We start from the raw sequence: 19,905 nt of genomic DNA, 5'->3' as shown, positions 1-19,905 counted from the left end.
AACATAGTGCTAGTCACAAAGAAGTGCCACAGAAAGGGAGCCGTAGTGTTCTTTTATTCGGCCACTGAATCACGGGAAATATGTTGTTAAAGGACCCAAATCTTCGCTAAGCTCAGGTAAACGAACTATAGACGATATCCTAATCAGTCTATAGAAGATTGTAACACTTCCACAGCTAATCTATCTCTATATCTCTCTACCTATACCCTTCTATCTATCTATCTATTGCCAGACGCCTTAATCCCGCAAGGAGTGGCCACAAACAAATTGCCTCCACGTCGCCCTGACCTCTGCCATTTAACTGTCCTCTTCAACTCACACATCCCTCTCTCATATTTCTCTCCATCCCTCCATCACAGCTAATCATTTTGCACATTAATACTCATGATTAGTTACTGCGTTATTCTTGACTCTCTTACACAACCACACACATTTATGCTGATGAGAACAACAACTGAACTGCAAAAGATTCCAAACAGTGCTGAAAATATAAACAGATATCTTTTTTTATATAGTGTGTCGGGCAAAAGAAAGTGGTGATGGTGAATGATGGTGATGCTGGTGTGGTGTCTCTCTTGATTATGATGTTTGTATTGATGCTGCTACTGATGATGATGATGACGACGAAGACAAAAATACAGCAGATCTCAAATAACACTGAAAAATTATAGACAATCATAAACTTTTTTTTATATAGTGTGGAGGGAAAAGAGTCGGTGATGGTGATGCTTCTCCTGATGATGATGAAGAAGATATACAGTAGATCCCATGCAGACTGTATTGAAAAATATACCCACACAGACTACCACGTCCTCTCTCTCTCTTTCTTTTTTTTTCTTTCGGTGTGGAGGGCAAAAGGGAGTGGTGATTGTGATGGTGGTGCGGTGTGTCTCTCTTGATTCGGGTGTTGTTGTGCGCGGGATCCATTTCCATGTTCTCCGATACTATTGACAAACCATACACAGGCAAATGGCACAGGGGCAGAGGGGCCTGAACTGTACTGCTCTCTCTCTCTCTCTCTCTCTCTCTCTCCTGCACAAAGAGAAGACAACAACTCAAAAAAATGAAGCCAGTGTAAAGCAGCGAGAGTTAGAACTGAGTCTGCATTTACTGGACACTTGAGACTCGACACACAGATTTCTAAGTCAAAGAATTATGTCAAGAGACCAGATTAAACTCTCAGCCTGTGTACGCCATTTCTACTGCCTTAATATTACCGATAATTTTATTCCGATTAAGAAGAGCACCCTCACATTACAAGAAGAATGAGGTTTATATCTAACTTTTACAGGTCAAAAAATCACTCACGTTTAATAAATTTGGCAGGCTTACATATCCACACACACACACACACACACACACACACACACACACACACACACACACACACACACACATGAAGCAGTTAGGTAGTACAGGTAGCTACAATTTTTTCCATCCACAATTATGCTGATTTCCAGAGAGCACTTAAAAGGCTTGTTCAGCAATCTTTATCGGTGGTAAAGGTACGATGTTTCAATTCATCCCTTCACTCAAATGACCTATTATTCATTCTTGCTATACCCGGACAATTTTACTCATCTTGGGAGAGTGATTTTGTAGTGAAGGAGTAAGGGGAAGTTGTTTTAACCCTGTAGTATCAGACGGTCCCTTAAGCTGAGCAAAATCGTCTGCTGATAGCAACACTGAATGTGTCAACGAACACATTTTTAGTGACGGCAATTTCCACTAAAAATTCGCCTGATTTTTAAAGAACGTATGTAACGAAGGAACTGCACTGTGTTCAAAAGAGACGCCTTCCTCTGGTGACACTGATCTAACCGGGTGACTCCGCTGCCCAGGTATAAAAGCGTTCCTCAACTCCCTCCCCATCCCCCGAAAGGAGAAAGGTAAACTGCAGCAACTTCAGCCTGTAGTACACTGAGTTCACGTTCAGCCAACAGTGTCCATTGTAGGTAATGGAAGGAGATGTTGGACTTAATCTTTACCGAGTACTGGGGGCTGTGGGGGCTGGGAGGGGGCGCGTCTCCCAGTGATGGATGGTTCACTTTAATTTGCTAATGTAGAGACGAGGGGGATGGGGGAAGGGAAGGGGAGATGGTGAAAGAAAGGGGGGAAGAAAGGGAATAGGGGAAAGGGAGGGAAAGGGAGGGGAAGGGAATGATAGCGTAGGAAGGGAACAGGATAGGAGTTGAGATGGAGGGGTGAGAGAAAGAGAGGCTAGAAAGCAGGGAACACGAAGGAAGATGGGAGGAACGAAAATGGGGGAGAGGATGATGGAAGTTAAGAGAGGGAAAGGGGGGAAGGAAAGGGAGGGAGATGGGGGAAAGGGAGGGGAGAAAAAGATGGGGAAAAGGGAGGGAAGAGATGGGGAAAAGGGAAGGGAAAAAGATGGAGAAAAGGGAGGGGAAAAAGATGGAGAAAAGGGAGGGGAGGAAGATGGAGAAAAGGGAGGGGAGAAAGATGGAGAAAAGGGAGGGGAGAAAGATGGAGAAAAGGGAGGGGAGAAAGGTGGAGAAAAGGGAGGGGAGAAAGGTGGAGAAAAGGGAGGGGAGAAAGGTGGAGAAGAGGGAGGGGAGAGAGATGGGAAAATGGAAGGAAAGAAGGCTCAATTCGGAGGCAGATATCACTTACCATTAAAAAGGTCTCCCCATTGCTGAATTAAATCGCCTGAAGGTTACAAGAAATAAATCAAAACACATCACATGATTGAAGGGGGTAAGTCCTTCAATCACGGGATATCATTTGTATTCTTGTTCTTTCCAGACGATTTTATTCAGCTCAGGAGATACTTTTCGAACTGGAGGGGTTGGATGTATCCCTCTTTAACTCCTTCAATACGAGATGGCAGGGAGAAGGTATACGAGTTGATGTGGATGACGCGTGAGTGTGTGGGATGAGAGAGACGGGCGGGTGAGAGGGGTGAGTAGGTGGGGAAGGTGAGAGTGTGTGAGTGGGTGGACGTGTGTGGGTGTGTGCGCGCGCTGACTAATAAATCTAACACCTGCTCAACATTTAAATTCTCGAAAACTGCTATTGAAAGCGGCCAGACCCTCCCCTGCACAAACACCCCAGATAAAATTACAGTGAAATTCAGTATCAGATCAATGTAACACACACACACACACACACACACACACACACACACACACACACACACACTTTTATCTACGCCACCCCTGAAGACTATCAATTGAGCAGAAAAACAGGCGTAATGTAACCTGACACTATAAAATGACGGGGCGAAAAGTGTGAGAAAAATGTGTGGAGATAAGGACATGGAAGGGGGAATTGGAAGTACGAACGTCAAAAACATTGGGTATTACGAGTATATGGAGCAAGTGATGGAACCTGTTAATATACCTGTTAATATTTTCTTACCTAAGCAACCTAAATCTAATCAATCTGTCTTTTACCTTACCATACCTAATCTTACCTTAATTAATCTAGTCAATCTAACCTAACTTATAACATTACGTGTCTAAACCCAACTACCTAAACATATTTTTGACAATAACAAACTCTAGAAGCTATGAAATAAACAGCAGCATTAAAGAGAGAGAGAGAGAGAGAGAGAGAGAGAGAGAGAGAGAGAATGAAATTACTCCCTTCACAACGATGACACTTTTTCAATTTTTTAGGGTGCTCTCGTGTTGATGTTAGAGCACTAGTTGGAACACAGACCCGGATTCTAGATGACCTGGAGAGCTTCGTGGCATCTCTTCTTTAGCGATTTAGTTTGCCTATCACACCCTGACCTTCCCTATATACTGTTTATACTGCTTTAATATCAACTCAATTTGAGATGCAGCAAATAATGAGAACTGAAGGTGTAATATGCAGAAAAAATCGCTAAGGAACAAGTGTCACGAAATCTCCACAGCTACGTAGAGTGAAACCAATATTTTTTAAAAAGTCTGGGCATAGATATTAAACAACCCGTTCCCACAGGCCCATCAGTCCTCCTACGCACCAAACACCTGCACATGTAACCTGACAGGCTTATGCAGAAAATGAAATATGTCTCGAATTCCCTATCAATTATGGAATCTACCCCTACTGACAATCTGAGAGTAGATCTTGAACAGAAAAACACAGAAAATTAATCAAAAAGTGGGAAATGAAAAATGGGAGAGAAAAATACGTAGTCTATTAAATGACGCCTCGACGGATTGGAAAGGTTATCGCTCTTCGGAATAAAATGAGAAAATTTGTTCGTTCAGTCCGATGCATTTCATTATTATTATTATTATTATTATTATTATTATGAAAGCCATAAGAACAGGGGGGTAAAACGGATCTTCTCGTGAACATATTAGGAAAGTGATGTAATATTAAAAACGAAAAACACACACAAATACATGTACTCCTTTCACCTAAATGCGACCAAGATTTTCGTCACTATAGCTTTTTATTCACGAAGCTATTAAAAAAAAAGAAAAAAAAAGACAAAGCTATGAGTCTCCACCTTGCCACAGCACCTCATCATGTGTAGTATTCTCTCTCTCTCTCTCTCTCTCTCTCTCTCTCTCTCTCTCTCTCTCTCTCGTACCTAATTTCGCTCCATATTCTTGCAGCAGGAAGCCAATCAGGAGCTGACAAAATACAAAATTATTTTTCTCTCTGCTGCCAGATGGACGAATGACGAGGACGGACGAGGTATTAAATGCGTCTCTCTCTCTCTCTCTCTCTCTCTCTCTTACACACACACACACACACGTCTCTCTGTCTCACATCCTCTCAGCCACTATCTCACTCACTTCCCACCTCAGACGCTCTCTCCTCTCTCTTACTATCTCTAATTCGCCTCTCTCTCTCTCTCTCTCTCTCTCTCTCTCTCTCTCTCTAATGTGACCACCACCCGCTGCTACGGTAATGCTGATCCCCGGAGCAGTTAAGAACGATTTACTGTGTATTAGCCCTGCTGGAAACATCCTTAATGACTGACTCTACACCCCTGAGCCCCCACAAAAGAGAGAGAGAGAGAGAGAGAGAGAGAGAGAGAGAGAGAGAGAGAGAGAGAGAGAGAGAGAACAATAATAATAAACAGTAATAACAATAATAAATAATAATAATAATAATAATAATAATAATAATCCTTTACCCCCCAAAATGCATGTGGCCCTGACCCCTCATCTCCCCAAATATATATACCTCAAAAATAGATATACTAAATCCCTCATCTTCCCCATACCCTGAGTAAAAAAAAAAAAAATGACTCCTTACTCTCAAAATAACCAAAACCCGCATCCCCTCCAATAAATATATAAATAAATAAATATAAATAAAAACCAAAACCTCCCCCTCCCCCCAAAAAAAGATATAGGATTTTCTTTCCCTTAAAAAGATGGATCTCGAGAAAAAAACCTCGACAAAAAATAAAACAATAAATCTCGACAAAAAAAAAAAATAATAAATCTCGACCAAAAAAAAAAAATAAATCTCGACAAAAAAATAATAAATCTCGACAAAAAATAATAAATCTCGACAAAAAATAATAAATCTCGACAAAAAATAATAAATCTCAACAAAAAAATAATAAATCTCGACAAAAAATAATAAATCTCGACAAAAAATAATAAATCTCGACAAAAAATAATAAATCTCAACAAAAAAATAATAAATCTCGACCAAAAACAATAAATCTCGACAAAAAAATAATAAAATCTCGACATAAAATAATAAATCCCGACAAAAAAATAATAAATCTCGACAAAAAATAATAAATCTCAACAAAACAATAAATATCGACAAAAAAATAATAAAATCTCGACAAAAAATAATAAATCTCACCAAAAAAATAATAAATCTCGACAAAAATAATAATAAAACTCGAAAAAAAAAAAATAGACCTTGCCCTTAGACCCCTCCCTAAAACACCTACACCCTTTACCAACCCTTAAAAAAATATATAAACAAAATAAAATAAAAAATAATAGATCTTTTTGTCTTTAATTATAAGACTGAAATTAAGGAAGGAACTGGAAGGACTTTATATCCTGGAAGATAATTAGAAAGAATTTTTAAAACAGTTTTTCTTGTGGTGTAATTTCTTTCTCTCTCTCTCTCTCTCTCTCTCTCTCTGTATTGTCCTATTTTGGAGTTTTCCGGGGAACTGTTCCTGTTTCTGGACCCTCCCCAACCTTCCTTTTATAGTTGTTTAAATGATGACTATGACGAATATGATGACGAAGAAGATAAATACGAATATGAAGACAAAGACGAATACAAACGCAAAAAGACGACGATGAAAAAGACGATGGCGAAGGCGACGAAGACGATGACGACAACGACGATGATGATGATAACAAAAACAAATATGAAAAGGATAATGACAATAAAAGGCAATGTACCCAACCCACTGCTAGAAGCTTGTAAGAGAGGGATAAGTATGCAGTGTGTGTGGGAGTATGATAAAAAAGGATTATATACCGAGGGAAATGAAAGCAAGGGAAAGGCACTGTGTACTGTAATACGTGCATCAGTGTGGCTATATTTGTAACAATGAGAGAAGGAGAGGGAGGGAGGGGAAGAACGGGAGGGAAGGAGACAGAATGAGAGATTGGAAGAAAAATGTAAAGGCAGGAACGACACAAAGCAGCCAAATTAAGGAAGGTGAGTAAGGAACCTAAACGTCATATGATCTCGTGAAAGAGGACTGAGTCAGTGCTTACATAACTCTACTCTTGTTTGGCGCCTCTGGATATGGGCGTGTGTTGAAGAGGGGAGAGGGAGAGGGAAGGATGAGAGAGAAAGAGACAGAGAGAGGGAGGATGGAGGGGGAGAAAGGGGGAAAGGAAGAGGAGTGGAGAAAGGGAGAGAGACAGGATGGAAAGACGGATTGATGGATAGACAGATAAATACAGACATGAGAGAGAGAGAGAGAGAGAGAGAGAGAGAGAGAGAGAGAGAGAAATTTAATCGTACTGAAGGGGTTAATGGAAACACTAAAAGTAAAGGAGGGGAGACAAATTAAGAGGGTGATTGAGCGAGAAGAGGAAATTGCTGTACATGAAGAGGAAATGACAGGATATGAAAGAGCAATGACATGAAGAGGGAGAAATAATTGAATATGGAGAGATAAGGAAGTGACTGGACAAGAAGACACGATGAAATGACCGGACATGAAGACAAGATGAAATGACTGAACATGAGAGGAAGAAATGACTGGAGATCAATTAAGAAGAAATGGCTGGTTATGAGGAGGGAAAGAAATGGCAGAAAAAAAAACACTAAGAAGAAAAAAATGGAGGGTTTCTCTTTCCTTAATAATATCTTCAGTATAGTGAGAATATCAGACTGGAATATCGCAGGGAAAGAAAGGACTAAGAATATCAAAGCTGGAATATCGCAGTGGAAGGCAGGAGTAACAATATCAAAGCTGGAATATCGCAGGGAAAGGCAGAACTAAGAATATCAAAGCTGGAATATCGCAGGGAAAGGCAGGACTGAGACATTTTAAGTCCTTCAGCACAAGGACATCACCCTTCCGTTTATTACCGTATGTACTGTGGTGTCCGCCGTGAAGAGGACCCGAAGCATCAAGTGTTACCCTGTTGTTCATTCCTGCTACCGCCTGATGATTTTATTCAGGAGAGCCAAAGGGTAGTGAGGGGATTGACGAAGGCTGCATATAACCTTCCCTGCTCAAAAAGTTTATCATAGGCTCAAAAATATCACCCGAAAACAGAAAAACAAAATCTCTTAATGAGCCCTCTTGATGTGGGATGTATCATCATGTGGCAGTACCATTACCACCGTTATTGTTAAACAGACGGCGGGATTAAAGACAATGTTAGAATTTCCTACAGAGTTAAGAGACTGAGATGCTTAAAGACAACCAAATCCGTGAAAAGTATCTATAGCTCGTTTATTCCACCCTGATGAACATCGCTAACCCGTTTCAGCTCAGTTGATGATGACAAAGGGTACTTGGACTGGAGACACGACATGAACAGTACCTAAGGGTCAAGGGTAGGACATGAACAGTACCTAAGGGCCAAGGGTAGGACATGAGCAGTACCTAAGGGCCACGGATAGGACATGAACAATACCTAAGGGCCAAGGGTAGTCAGAGTGGAGGGAGGACATGAACAGTACCTAAGACGACTCATTTCTATCTCATACCTTAGGCTCGTCGAATTTCATGCAACCAAGACTTTATATGCAAGCTGTGGGAGTGGCCCAGTTCCGTCAGATGAAAACAAACTGACTAACTGAGGCCATCAACTCGGATATGGTCTCAGTCAACATTCCTGAGTAAGAGGGAAGCTTGGCCAAACATCAAGTTAGTTAATTCAGAGATGAGAGTAAAACACACACACATACACACACACACACACACACACACACACACACACACACACACACACACACACACACACACATTTTATAATAGTCAACACTCATACCTAGTGAGCTTTGTCATACACAGAGTTAATTCTGAGCTGAGAGAGAGAGAGAGAGAGAGAGAGAGAGAGAGAGAGAGAGAGAGAGAGAGAGAGAGAGAGAGAGAGAGAGAGAGAGAGAGAGAGGTTTGGGAGACTCCAAAGCAAGGTATTGGAGGGCCATTTTTAATTCTTTGAAAAGCAGGGGAGGATCTAAGCATATTAATGAAGTGTTGTCCATATGGCACACACAGAAAAAAAAATAAAATAAAGTAAATAAATAACAATAATCACTCGTCCCCATCAATCTCTCAGCTAAGTAACGTTCCTTATTTAAACACATCTTTTTATAATTCTGAACCGAGAATGAGAAGACGTGAAACCCATACTATGTCGGCCAAGGACAGGTTGTATCATATTGGTGTGCGAAACCAGGGCTGTGGCACAGACTACAGTGGCAACATCCCGAAACTGCCCGGGAAGAGAATGGAATGGAATAATGGATTCCTAGCGTCAGGCATCAAAGGCCATGTGGCACTAAATCAAGGCAGAGATATACGACTAGCAATGGAACGGAGACGGGGAAGGAGACGTAGAAGTAGTCTTGGTGTAGAAGTGGTCTTGGCGTAGAAGTGGTCTTGGCGTAGAACTGGTCTCAGCATAAATATGGTCTAAGCATAAATGTGGTCTAAGCATAAATGTGGTCTTATCATAAAAGTGGTCTTATCAAAAGTGGTTTTGGTGAAGAAGTGGCGACCATGAGATGGCTTGGCGATGATGTATTTGATTGGTCAGCTGGTTGAAAGGCTTCATTCAGGAAGGGAGGAAGGGTCGACGCCGATAGGAAGTCCTTAAACTATTAATGCCATGAAACCAAATGTCTAACCTGATGGGAGTAAGGAGGAAAATAAAGGCCTGAAGAAACTCGGAAATAGCAAGAAGGTAGGACAGAGAAGAATTGGACAGTAAAGAAAGATTAGAGACAAAAGACCCCTTTTAGTCGCCTCTTACGACAAGCAGGGATACTGGGGAAGTATTCTTTTTTCCTCCCCCCATCCCCAGGGGGAACCACCCATGAAAAACTGTAAGCGTAATATTAATGTAGTCTGATTTGGATAATATAAGGGAAGTGTTTTGAGAGGGTACGCTGAACTATTCTCTATGTTACTGAAAGACTGAAGATAACGATGAACAACAGTCAGTAGTTGTTTGCATAGAGCTAGTGAAATTGGAGCCCCATCTCTCCCTCGCTATCCTTTACTGCTGATGTGCTGGTGCTGGGTTGGTGACGGTGAAATGGTGGTGGGTGATGCTGCTGCTGGGGAGGTAGAGGTGTGAAGTGATGGCGGTGGAGTTTGGTTCCGTGGTGGAGGATATATTAAGAAGATGGAAAAAATGAAAATAAAGAAGTTGGTGGTGACGATGGAGTGGGGTGATGGAGTATTTAGGCTGTAAGTGGTGATTATGGTGAAATGAAATGGGATGGTGCTCATGGATTAGTGAAGAGGTGGTGGTGATGTGACGGTGCTATGGTAGTGAAATGGTGTCAAGCGAGGGTGCAATGGTGATGAAGTGGTGCAGTGATGGTACAATGGTGGTGAACTGGTGTCGAGTGATGGTACAATGGTGGCGATAGTGAGGGAGATAAAGTGGAGCAGTGAAAGAATTAAGCTAAATCTACTGACCCATCTCAGGAACAGAATATTTCCCTAAGCTGCATAAAATCGTCTACCACTGACCCAAATAAAATACAAAGCTGAGCCACCACTCCTGCATGCGTTAAATGAAACCTAATAACGGGAGGAGAAAGGGCTTCGAAATAAAAAAACCAAGTGATTAATGGCGGAGAGAACGAGGTAATTATCTCAGCTCCCTAACTTGGATACAATTTACGTGTTCATCCTTCTCAATCTCCGTGTCTGTCTTTCTTGTATGTATGTATGTATGTATGTATGTGAGGCAGTTCTATTCTACCTGTTTTCTTCGTCATTCTACCTGCGTCTGTTTGTCTGTCTATCTACTTTGTTTTTGCCTGTTTGTCTGTATGCCAATGTGTCTCTGTCTGCCTGTTTGTCTGTCTGCGAGTCTGTCTGTCTGTCTACTGCCTCGCCTATCATATCTGTCTGCATCTGTATCTGCATCTTTCTGCTTGTCTATCTGTTCACCGATTAATAAGACAAACAAAACTTAAATGTAGGTGATAAATAAACTAAACTGTCTAATAATACCAAGAATAAAGACACCGCATTTAGGGGATTTACGAGCATGCAGATAAGGCTCATATTCTAGGTGCATAGAAGGCTTCTCAGCACCTCTTCCTAAGTGATTTATTTTATAATCAGTTTATAATTTTCTTCTCTCGTATCTTTGTAAGGCAATCTATGTCTGTTCTAATAAAAAGATGCAAGCATCCTAGAAGAGAGTATCCATGTGTATCTGCCAGAATAAATCACTTAGAGAAAGGCGCTACGGTGCCACTTTAGTCATGTGTCTAACTCCAGTTCAAAATCTCTCATAGATCGTCTAGAGATAAAATAATAAAGAGTTACCCGGACCATGAGAGTTCGTCTTTACAGTATCAACAAAGGCTCCTATGACCCACTCTTAGAAGAAGGAAGTCGTCTGCTCGTGGTACTAGAATTATCCCGAGCATGAGGGAGTTAAAAGGTTAAAAGAGGCCTGCTGGTTTGCTCTGGGGAAGGAAGCGTGGGGCAGAGAACAAAAGGGAATGATTAACTCTGAACAGGAAGCAGTCAATATCAAACTAGCTCATTTTTCACCTCTTGTTTAAATATCTTTTGCTCACAATCTCTTTCCTCTCTCTCTCTCTCTCTCTCTCTCCAAAGGTCAGTTAAAAATATACCAACCGGATCCATGTCCAGAGGTTGTTATGCATAATAAAAGCTCTGAAACTGTTAACCATTTTGAAATTACTATGACGGGTGCTGTGGAGGGACACCTTCACGTTAGGGTACCGATATAACCAGGTGGCCACACTGCACGATTGTATACACGTCACTCAGCTCCCTCCACATCCCCCGAAAGGAAGGAATAAAGGAATGAGGGAAAGAATAATGAAGACAAGGCGTCCGCAGAGGCGATACTGATAGAGTTGGCGTTGATGGATACAGTGATGGCAGAGTCGGCATCGATAGCGACGGCGTACGAGTCAACGCTGACAGAATCGTCACTGACATAGATGGCATGGACAGAGTCGGTGTTAGCAGTGCCAAGGTTGAGAGCCGGGATTGGCACGGTCGGCACTGACAGAGTTGGCGGGCTTGACCCTTCCAGGAAGGAAGGAAATGTCGACATCAGTGAGAGGTCCTTAAACTTGACATACCATGAAATTAAATGTCATACCTGATAGGAGGAGAGGGAAAACAAAGGTCAGAAGATATATGAAATACAACAAGAAGAGCATGGACACAAAAGACGAAGAGGACAGTAAGGAAAGAAAGACTGAAGGCAAAAAGACCCTTTTAGTCGCCTCTTACGACAAGCAGGGATACTGGGGAAGTATTCTTTCCCCCCCTCCCCAGGGGGACTATCCCGCAAATTTCAGCATGCAGTCCACCGGGTTGGCGTTCACATGGACCAGGGACAACCATAACCACAACTATTACCATTACTACTGCTACTACTATGACGACGAAGACGACGTCTTTGTATCATTCTTGCTACCTCCAGATAATTTTCATCAATCTACGAGGGGTTTCTTGTAGTGTAGGGGTTAATGAAGGATATGCGCAGCCTCTTCGACCCGAAAGTCTTCAATGCTGAGTAAAATCGTCTGGAGAATGCAAGAATATACCACATGTGACTTGTGTCAATGAGCTAAATTACCTATCTATTCATTATTTATCTATCTGCTTTACTCAGAAAGAAATTGGGTGAAAACCTGTAAAATTTTCCCCTAACAAAAATCTGAATTCAAATATTAATAAATTATAATGCCTACGTAAAACTCCACAACTGAAAAATCGGACTACAGAAAAAAAAAAATAATAATCGAAGAGGTTATCGAAAAAAAAAACTAAAGACCAACATTATCAGTCTGCAAAATATCCTCACAGTTACTCGTTCAGCGCTTGATGAAGTAATCGAGGGACTTTATTACCGTTCTAACCTAATTTTACCCGGCGATCTAACGAAGCATATACGGTACGCAGGTAATATAATATGCAGAGCTTAATTCAATTCTCCACTCTGAAACATGGACTCATTAACCCCTACACAACGATGGGGTACTTTCAATATAACCAGTAATACCTCCACACGATTTTATTCACCTTAGCTGAATAAAGACGTATGGTAGTAGCATGGGGGTAAAAAAATAATCTAGGTGACGCTGCCAACTTATATTTATGATACATGTCAGTAGCTATGCTCGAATTTTTGTTTTAGGGAAGCAATAATGATAAATTTATAAACAAGAGAGTTTTTCCAAAATAGCTTTACAGCAATGCATACATAACATAGCAATCACACCTACATTCAGGAGATATTAACAGGAAGTAAAAGATTAGGAAGTGGCAGAGGGCTGTCAGGGTGAGGGATGTGAAGCATAAATTTGTAAACGTTTACCTTGGGAAACATTCGTGTTCTGTGGTGAGTACTGTGCTTTTTAAGAAACAGTAACTTTAACATTTTTCAGCTGCTGCTGAACCTAGCCAACAATGAACAGACGTTTCACCAAATCAATAGTTTAGTCATACTACGAGACCAAAGATATGTTGCTAGCCACAGGGCGCAGCGTTCATCATCACGACCACCACCACAACCAGCACGTCACTCGTCACAAGGGCTCTTTGTCTGTCTGTCTGTCTGTCTCACTCTCTCTCTCTCAGGACACGACTATTATGAGCGTTGCGCTCCGTCACCACTCTCGAGCTGAGTGAAAAGAATGTACTCGGTACACGACACACTGGAAAATCCCCCCAAAACAGCTCATGGTTCCAGAAATTATCGTTCAGTGACAGTGGAATGCGCCCGGGAACAATTGCCAAGCACCAATTGTATATTCATCCAACAAATTTATCTCAACTATAGCTATCAGTCTAATAATGAACGAGATACAGCTACGAATGACGTTGTATACAACTTACAAGCTACAATCACTGCTTCGAGAAAGAACCCAAGATGCTGCTGAAACCTGGCAATAATACCTGGTTGGTAACTTAAACGTCACACTGTGTCGGCAGTTCCTCCCTCGCAGTTGCTGTGGGATCCTACCACTGACCGTGCCAGTCTCACAACACAGCACATACCACCACACCAGCAAAGGCCAGTGTTTCCCACTTCAACACAGCATCTGAGATCATGCTGACGTCTGTGTCGACCTCTGAGCCTTGGTGACGGTGCATGAGTCTTCGGTAGGTAATGAAGTATAAAGAAATAGTGCTCGTGAGTGAACAACAACACAATGTGGATAATAGTAGTGTATATCGTGAATAACATCACAGGATAAGGTGCTCTACGTGGTGCAACATAGTCAAGCAGAAGACCTGGTGAAGCTGAACGATAAACGACCCTGGATAACGAGATGTAGGTGGTTCACTACAGCCAAGAGGAAGGGCTGGTGACGAAGGATAACGTTAAACAGCACGATCATCCTAGCGTCGTGGCGATGGAGACTGACACACAACGAAGACCCAGGCTAATGGTGACGAGATGCTTCTGCCTCACGCTGCGGCAGGGGGTCATCATCATAGCGGCACTGGAACTAGTAAGTCAGCCAGGGAAATAGCAGGCAACTGAAGAGCAGTGATAGGAAGAATATGGGGTTGGAGCTGCAGTGACAAGGGAAACATGGTTAGACCAGCTGTGCAAGAGGAAATATGAGGAAGTTAGAGCAGCAGTGACAGGAAAAGGAAAAAAAAATTAATAGCAGTGACAGGGGAAATGGGGGGAGTCAGAACAGAAGTGACAGGATTACGAGGAAGCCGTAATTGCAGTGACCTGAAAAATGGGAGTTAGAATAGCAGTGACGAGAAAAATGGGAGTTAGAATAGCAGTGACGGGGAAAATGGGAAAGAGCAGAAGTAAATAGGGATATATAGGACAGCTTGGCTATGAATAACAGGGGAAATACGAGGAAGTTAGAAGAGTAGTGAGGGAAGAAATATGAGGAAGAGCAGCAGTGACCAAGGAAATATGAGGTACCAGTAATGAAAACCGCGGTGACCACCCTCAAGACTGGTTCTGGATACTCGGGTTTAACTGAGACCTGTAACTTTACTGATCATTAGCACAAAACGAGCCTGCAGTGGGAATGATGAAGATTTTTGAACAACAGTGATATTAGCCCAAAATTCTGTTTCTCCATCAAATCGCATCTAACCATACATCAACCCTCCCACTACTGTCCATCCATTATTCGATCCTCTTTTGCTCCATAAGCGTTAATCTATACAAAATTGCCAAAAATTAAGCTAAGATATAAAACTGCCAAATATTGGTGTAAAGAATTTATAAATTTGTTGCTAAAACGGAAGAAAATTATACATAATTAGGCCTTAAAGTAGCACACGTAGAGGTGGGGCATGGAGGGGAGGAGAAGAGGATGGGGACGTCGATTCAGTGGCTCGGAAGTGTGTGTGTGTGTGTGTGTGTGTGTGTGTGTGTGTGTGTGTGTGTGATTACAGCACACACACACACACACACACACACACACACTGTCCTCTATACGTCCCCACACCACGAAGTTAAAGCAGTATCTTTCCTTTCAGATAACCTTCATCTCTCTGATCACCTATAATGGTACGATGCTGGCGCGTGCCGTACACAGAAGTAAGTACTGTACATTCGAGCTTATCAATCACGTTCGCCTCAATCACCAATTATCACTCTATCACCTTAACTTGGACCAGATTTTTGTCCATGTCAGCCAATATCATTCCTTTACCCTGACTTAGCCCGGGGATTTTTTCTAAATCCACATCAGCTTTTTAAATGTGTTCACTTCCATCACCTATTAGTTATCTTTTTCTTAGCTGGTCCCTGATTTTCGTCTTTTTGTAGTTAAATTCTGGTAGTTCTGTGGCAATAGGACGATAGGGTATTACAGTTCTAATAGTTCTTCGTGATCAACACAATATTTTAGGGCTATTACTAAAACTCGGCAATCAAGAAGTATATACCAATTTTTGGCCAAAATAGAAAAAAAAATGCTGTCTTGCTACTTCCACACGATTTTATTCCGTATAGATGAGACGTAGATATCAATAGGTCACCGTATTCCTAACTTGTTTACTGTCATCACTTATTTGTTGATGTTAACTGCGCCCTGGCTATTTTTCATTTATTTATAGCTCGAGACACTTTTCAACGGGGAGGGGGGGGGGGACATTTACAACTATCCTGTGCTCCTGTCTTTTCTTTATTCAGTAAAATTGTATGGAGGTAAAATGAAGGAAACTAAAAGCGACAGTTCCCCTCTGAGTCCGCTCAACATCATTCACTGGTATATTGTTAGTTCCAGACGATTTTCTTCAGCTAAGGAGAAACCCACTGTAATGAAGGGGTAAATGGTAGCTAAATCCAACCCAACCCCTCCAGTTCCAAGGCCCTTTTTCACACCGCGTAAGGAAGCTCCCAACACCTATACCCTAGCGATTTATTTTTGGATATGGCTAGTTAACAACCCTTTTGTACGTTATTTATGTAGACTATAGTAATGTCTGATGGATTTATATAACATACAACAGGACAATAAGGCGTAATAGTTAAATAAATCGCTAAGGAAAAGGTGTTAGGGAGCTTCCTGAACCGACGAAAATACGGGCCCAAGTTTGTCCCAAGCTAAACAAAATCGTCAGGATGGCAATAAATAAATACGTAGTTGGACTGAAGGTGTTAAACGTAGGTAACTAAATTCGTGTGACTCTCTCTCTCTCTCTCTCTCTCTCCACCTACTTATCTACTTATCTATCTACCCCACAGGCTTCCTTGACCCCCTGGTGATCATCCACGACCTCCTGGAGACAATTATACACTTTGGCGTCGCTATGCTCCTTGTCATTGGCGTCTGGAGGGTAAGAGAGAGAGAGAGAGAGAGAGAGAGAGAGAAAGTGGGGAGGAGGGACAAGAAAGGACAAGAATGGGTGATCTTTATAATATACAGTATGTCTGCATGTAGTTGGTTGTACCCAAGAGATAAATGGATAGATATATAGACAGAAGGAGGGAGCAGTTAGTTATCAGTCTGAAGGCCTGTTGTACCCATCTGCACACACACACACACACACACACACGAGAGAGAGAGAGAGAGAGAGAGAAGGGAATAAGCAAAAGCACTTTCACATATTATTTTCCAACAATGCAACACCTGATTTTCTTTTCCCCTTCTACAGGAGAGGCGGCACCTGGTATATGCATGGATCTACACAAGGCTAGTGGTCCTTGGCACTGACGTCTTCACCATGCTCATCGCCTCCGCCATCCACATCAACTGGCCTTACGTAGTCTTTGCCCTCATCCTCATACCCATCTACATCTGTTTCCTCATTGTCATTCGCTCCTATGCCTTAGAGGTGAGTCGAACCCCCCCTCCCCCCCTTTTTTTTAAACTGTAATGCAGAAGTGAGTCGCTCCGTTCCCTTTTTTTTTTTTTTTTTTTTTTTTTTTTACTATATTGCAGAAGTGAGTTGATCCCTTCCTCTGTATATTGCAAAAACTTTATCCTTTTTTTTTTTTTTTACTATAATGCAGAAGTGTGTCAATTCCTTCCTTTGTAACTATACAAAAGAACCAATTCCATTCCTTGTTTTTTTTTACAAGCTATATTGAAGGATCCTTAATTTTTTTTTTTTTTTTTTCTATCTATCTATCTATAGCCCGACGCCCTAATCCCGCAAAGGGTGGCCGCAGACAAAACGCCTCCAAGTCACTCTGTCACCCACCATTTGACTACCCTCCCCCAACTCACCCCCTCCCTCATATACCTCTCAACTCCATCCCTCCACCTCATCCTCGGTCTACCCCTCCCTCTCCCTCCCTCCACCTCACCTACATACACCCTCTTAGTCAGTCTTTCATTCTCCATTCTCTCCACAATAGGCTATTCCAGAAGTGAGTCAATCCTTTCTTCTTATTTTTTTCACTATATTGCAAAAGTGAGTTGATCCCTTCCTTTTTACTTTTTTGACTGTAGAAGCGAGTCTTATTTATTTATTTTTTTTTACTATACTGTATTGCTGAAATGAGTCAATCCCTTCCTTTTTTTTTTAATGTACTGCACAAGTGAGTCAGTCCTTTCCTTTTTTTTTTTTTAACTATAGTGCATAAGCAAGCCAATCCTTTCCGTTTTATTTTTCTATCTATCTATCTATCTATTTTTTACTTCCAGTAATATTGCTAAAATGAGTTGATCCCTTCCTTTTTTTTTTTTTTCACTATATTGTAGAAGTGAGTCAGTCCCTTCTTTTTTATTATATTGCAGATGTAAGTCAATCCCCCCTCCCCTTTTTTTTAACTATACAGTACTGTATTGTGGAAGCAAGTCAATCCCTATTATATTGTAGAAGAGAGTGAATCCCTTCCTTTCTTTACTATACTGCAGAGGTGATTCGATCCCTTCTTCATTTTACTATACTGCAGAAGTGAGTCAGTCCCTTCCCTTTTTTACTATATTGTTACTTTAACTTAGACCAAAATTGCCATTTCATTGAGTGTCGAGTTATACGAACAAATTAACACAAATGCGATGCTTGTCATGAAGTGCCATGGAAAGGATGCAGAGCAGTAGTAGTGTCTTTCTGCTACTGAGCTGCAAGAAATGAGCTACAAAAAAATGAAAACCTGGGCAAACTTAAGGTAAAACCAGCAGCTTATTTTTGCTGCAATGGAATGATTATCCTAAGAAAGGCCTTTACAATGAAGGGGTTTCTTAGGGCTACATCTAGCCCTTTCAGTTATAAAAGTCTGTCCTAAGCAGAAGAGAATTGTCAGGAGGGGGCAACATTATATTAAAAACATCCTGTGGCACTTGTAAGTTCCCCAGAATTCAGTGATGTATGCTTTAAAGAGTTGGTTCCACACAATTTTGTATAGCTTTATGGTGGAAAGGGATATCTCTTGCAGTGAAGTTAATCAGGCAGTGTATTTTTCCTTTAGCCTATAATAGCTTCCACCAAACTGTTTTGTGTGGCTTTAGGGTAGATCACTTCTATCTCACTAATGCAAACTGTGTATATAATAAAATGGCATAAATAACATACATAAGAGTGTATGAAGCAAATATAAATTGCTAAGAAAAAGGTGTTATGATGCCTCCTATGTCACTCATGAACCCTTCCTTTCACAGCTGAAGGCAAGGGATAAGCTGGAGCCTGTGGGAGAAACAACAAGCCACCATGATGTCAGTCAGAATGATGTGACCTGAGCTAACCTAACCTGACCTCCTGTGACTTGACCTGACACTGAGCAACATTCCAACAGCTACAATTTCGTCCACCTTTACTTGGCAAGAGATTTTCTGTGGTTCATTGATAGCAAAAGATAATACAATCATCCTTTCCATGGCACTTCTTTGTGACTAGCATCACTGGCTGAAGTTCGTCCACCTTGACAAGAGCTTTTGCCTTAGTTCAGTGGAAGAATAAGAATGCTACAGCTCTACGCCCATTCCACAGCACTTTTCCATGATTATCATCATATTTTAGTTTTATCCCCTTCAGTTCGGTAATGTGTTTTATATTCTATTCTTGCCATGTCCATTTCTGTTTCAGCTTCAAAACTTTGAAGACAGGTGTATGAGCCTTCATTAAACCTTTCAATATGAGATTGTAAGATAAATAATACCGTATGAAAACAGCAAAAAATATACAAAACTATGCTTTTTTTTGGTTTACATCCTTTTACACAGCATTTTGTTGTCACTAGCATTATGTCCTTGTGGTAATCTCTTGTTACAGCTCAACATTCAAGAATGCAAGATTGCAGCTATAGGCCAGGTTAGTGTAAAAGTAAATAGAACATGCCACTGTAGTGAAGGGGTGATTTTGTCGCTGCTCAAGTTAAGGCCAAGTGGACAGAGTATAGAGAAGGAATGTAAAACCACCATAACATTATGTTGCTTTTCTTATATCCCTACATCTTTCCTCATACCAGCTTAACCCCACCAGCACCAAGATATTGCACTGGAGGGGTTAAAGTGCATTGTGAAAAAGTAATCACTGCTCAATTCTCTTTTCTGCCTCCCTTGTTGATATTTCTATATAGGCACTTAAGATGTATTGTTATGCATACAGATGTTTATTAAAGCCTTTTTTTAAATTGTGAGTTATGAGCATTTTTTTTATTCACTGGAAGTTTCAAGCATTTTTTTTTTTTCCTTATTACAGAATGCTAATTTGTTTTAAAAGTTTCAAAAAACAGTGATATAATACAAGAACGCCTCTGTTGCCCACCACACTTGGCACTCTTGATAGCTGTCTGGCTTTTGTGCTTTCATGTTGCTCTTTCTCAAATCCTCACACCCTACGTATTGTGCAACCTATAGTTACTTTTACTCTGA

General features: G+C 41.1%; 1 protein-coding gene across 1 annotated transcript; it reads left to right on the top strand.

Moving 5' to 3' along the window:
• Window positions 1–13,627: 13,627 nt before the first annotated feature.
• On the top strand, window positions 13,628–19,536 carry LOC145407992 (uncharacterized). Its single transcript, XM_080278796.1, has 5 exons — window positions 13,628–14,115; window positions 15,119–15,179; window positions 16,332–16,423; window positions 16,742–16,921; window positions 18,694–19,536. The coding sequence occupies exons 1-5, from the start codon at window positions 14,017–14,019 to the stop codon at window positions 18,769–18,771; spliced, it is 510 nt and encodes a 169-aa protein (XP_080134922.1). The 5' UTR covers window positions 13,628–14,016; the 3' UTR covers window positions 18,772–19,536.
• The last annotated feature ends 369 nt before the right edge of the window (window positions 19,537–19,905 follow it).

This window comes from Coenobita brevimanus, chromosome 75, assembly GCF_032717465.1.
Source record: "Coenobita brevimanus isolate Jiangsu-jjx chromosome 75, ASM3271746v2, whole genome shotgun sequence".
Lineage (NCBI taxonomy): Eukaryota > Metazoa > Arthropoda > Malacostraca > Decapoda > Coenobitidae > Coenobita > Coenobita brevimanus.
The sequence above is the reverse complement of the archived record's forward strand: the minus strand, read 5'-3'. Positions and strand labels throughout refer to the sequence as shown.

Excerpts from the sequence above, each read along its gene's own strand:
- LOC145407992 (XM_080278796.1), top strand. The coding sequence starts at position 14,017 with ATGGAGACTGACACACAACGAAGACCCAGGCTAATGGTGACGAGATGC. Across the intron at positions 16,424-16,741 it reads TTGTCATTGGCGTCTGGAGG|GAGAGGCGGCACCTGGTATA; the intron begins GTAAGAGAGAGA and ends CCCCTTCTACAG. Across the intron at positions 16,922-18,693 it reads TTCGCTCCTATGCCTTAGAG|CTGAAGGCAAGGGATAAGCT; the intron begins GTGAGTCGAACC and ends TTCCTTTCACAG.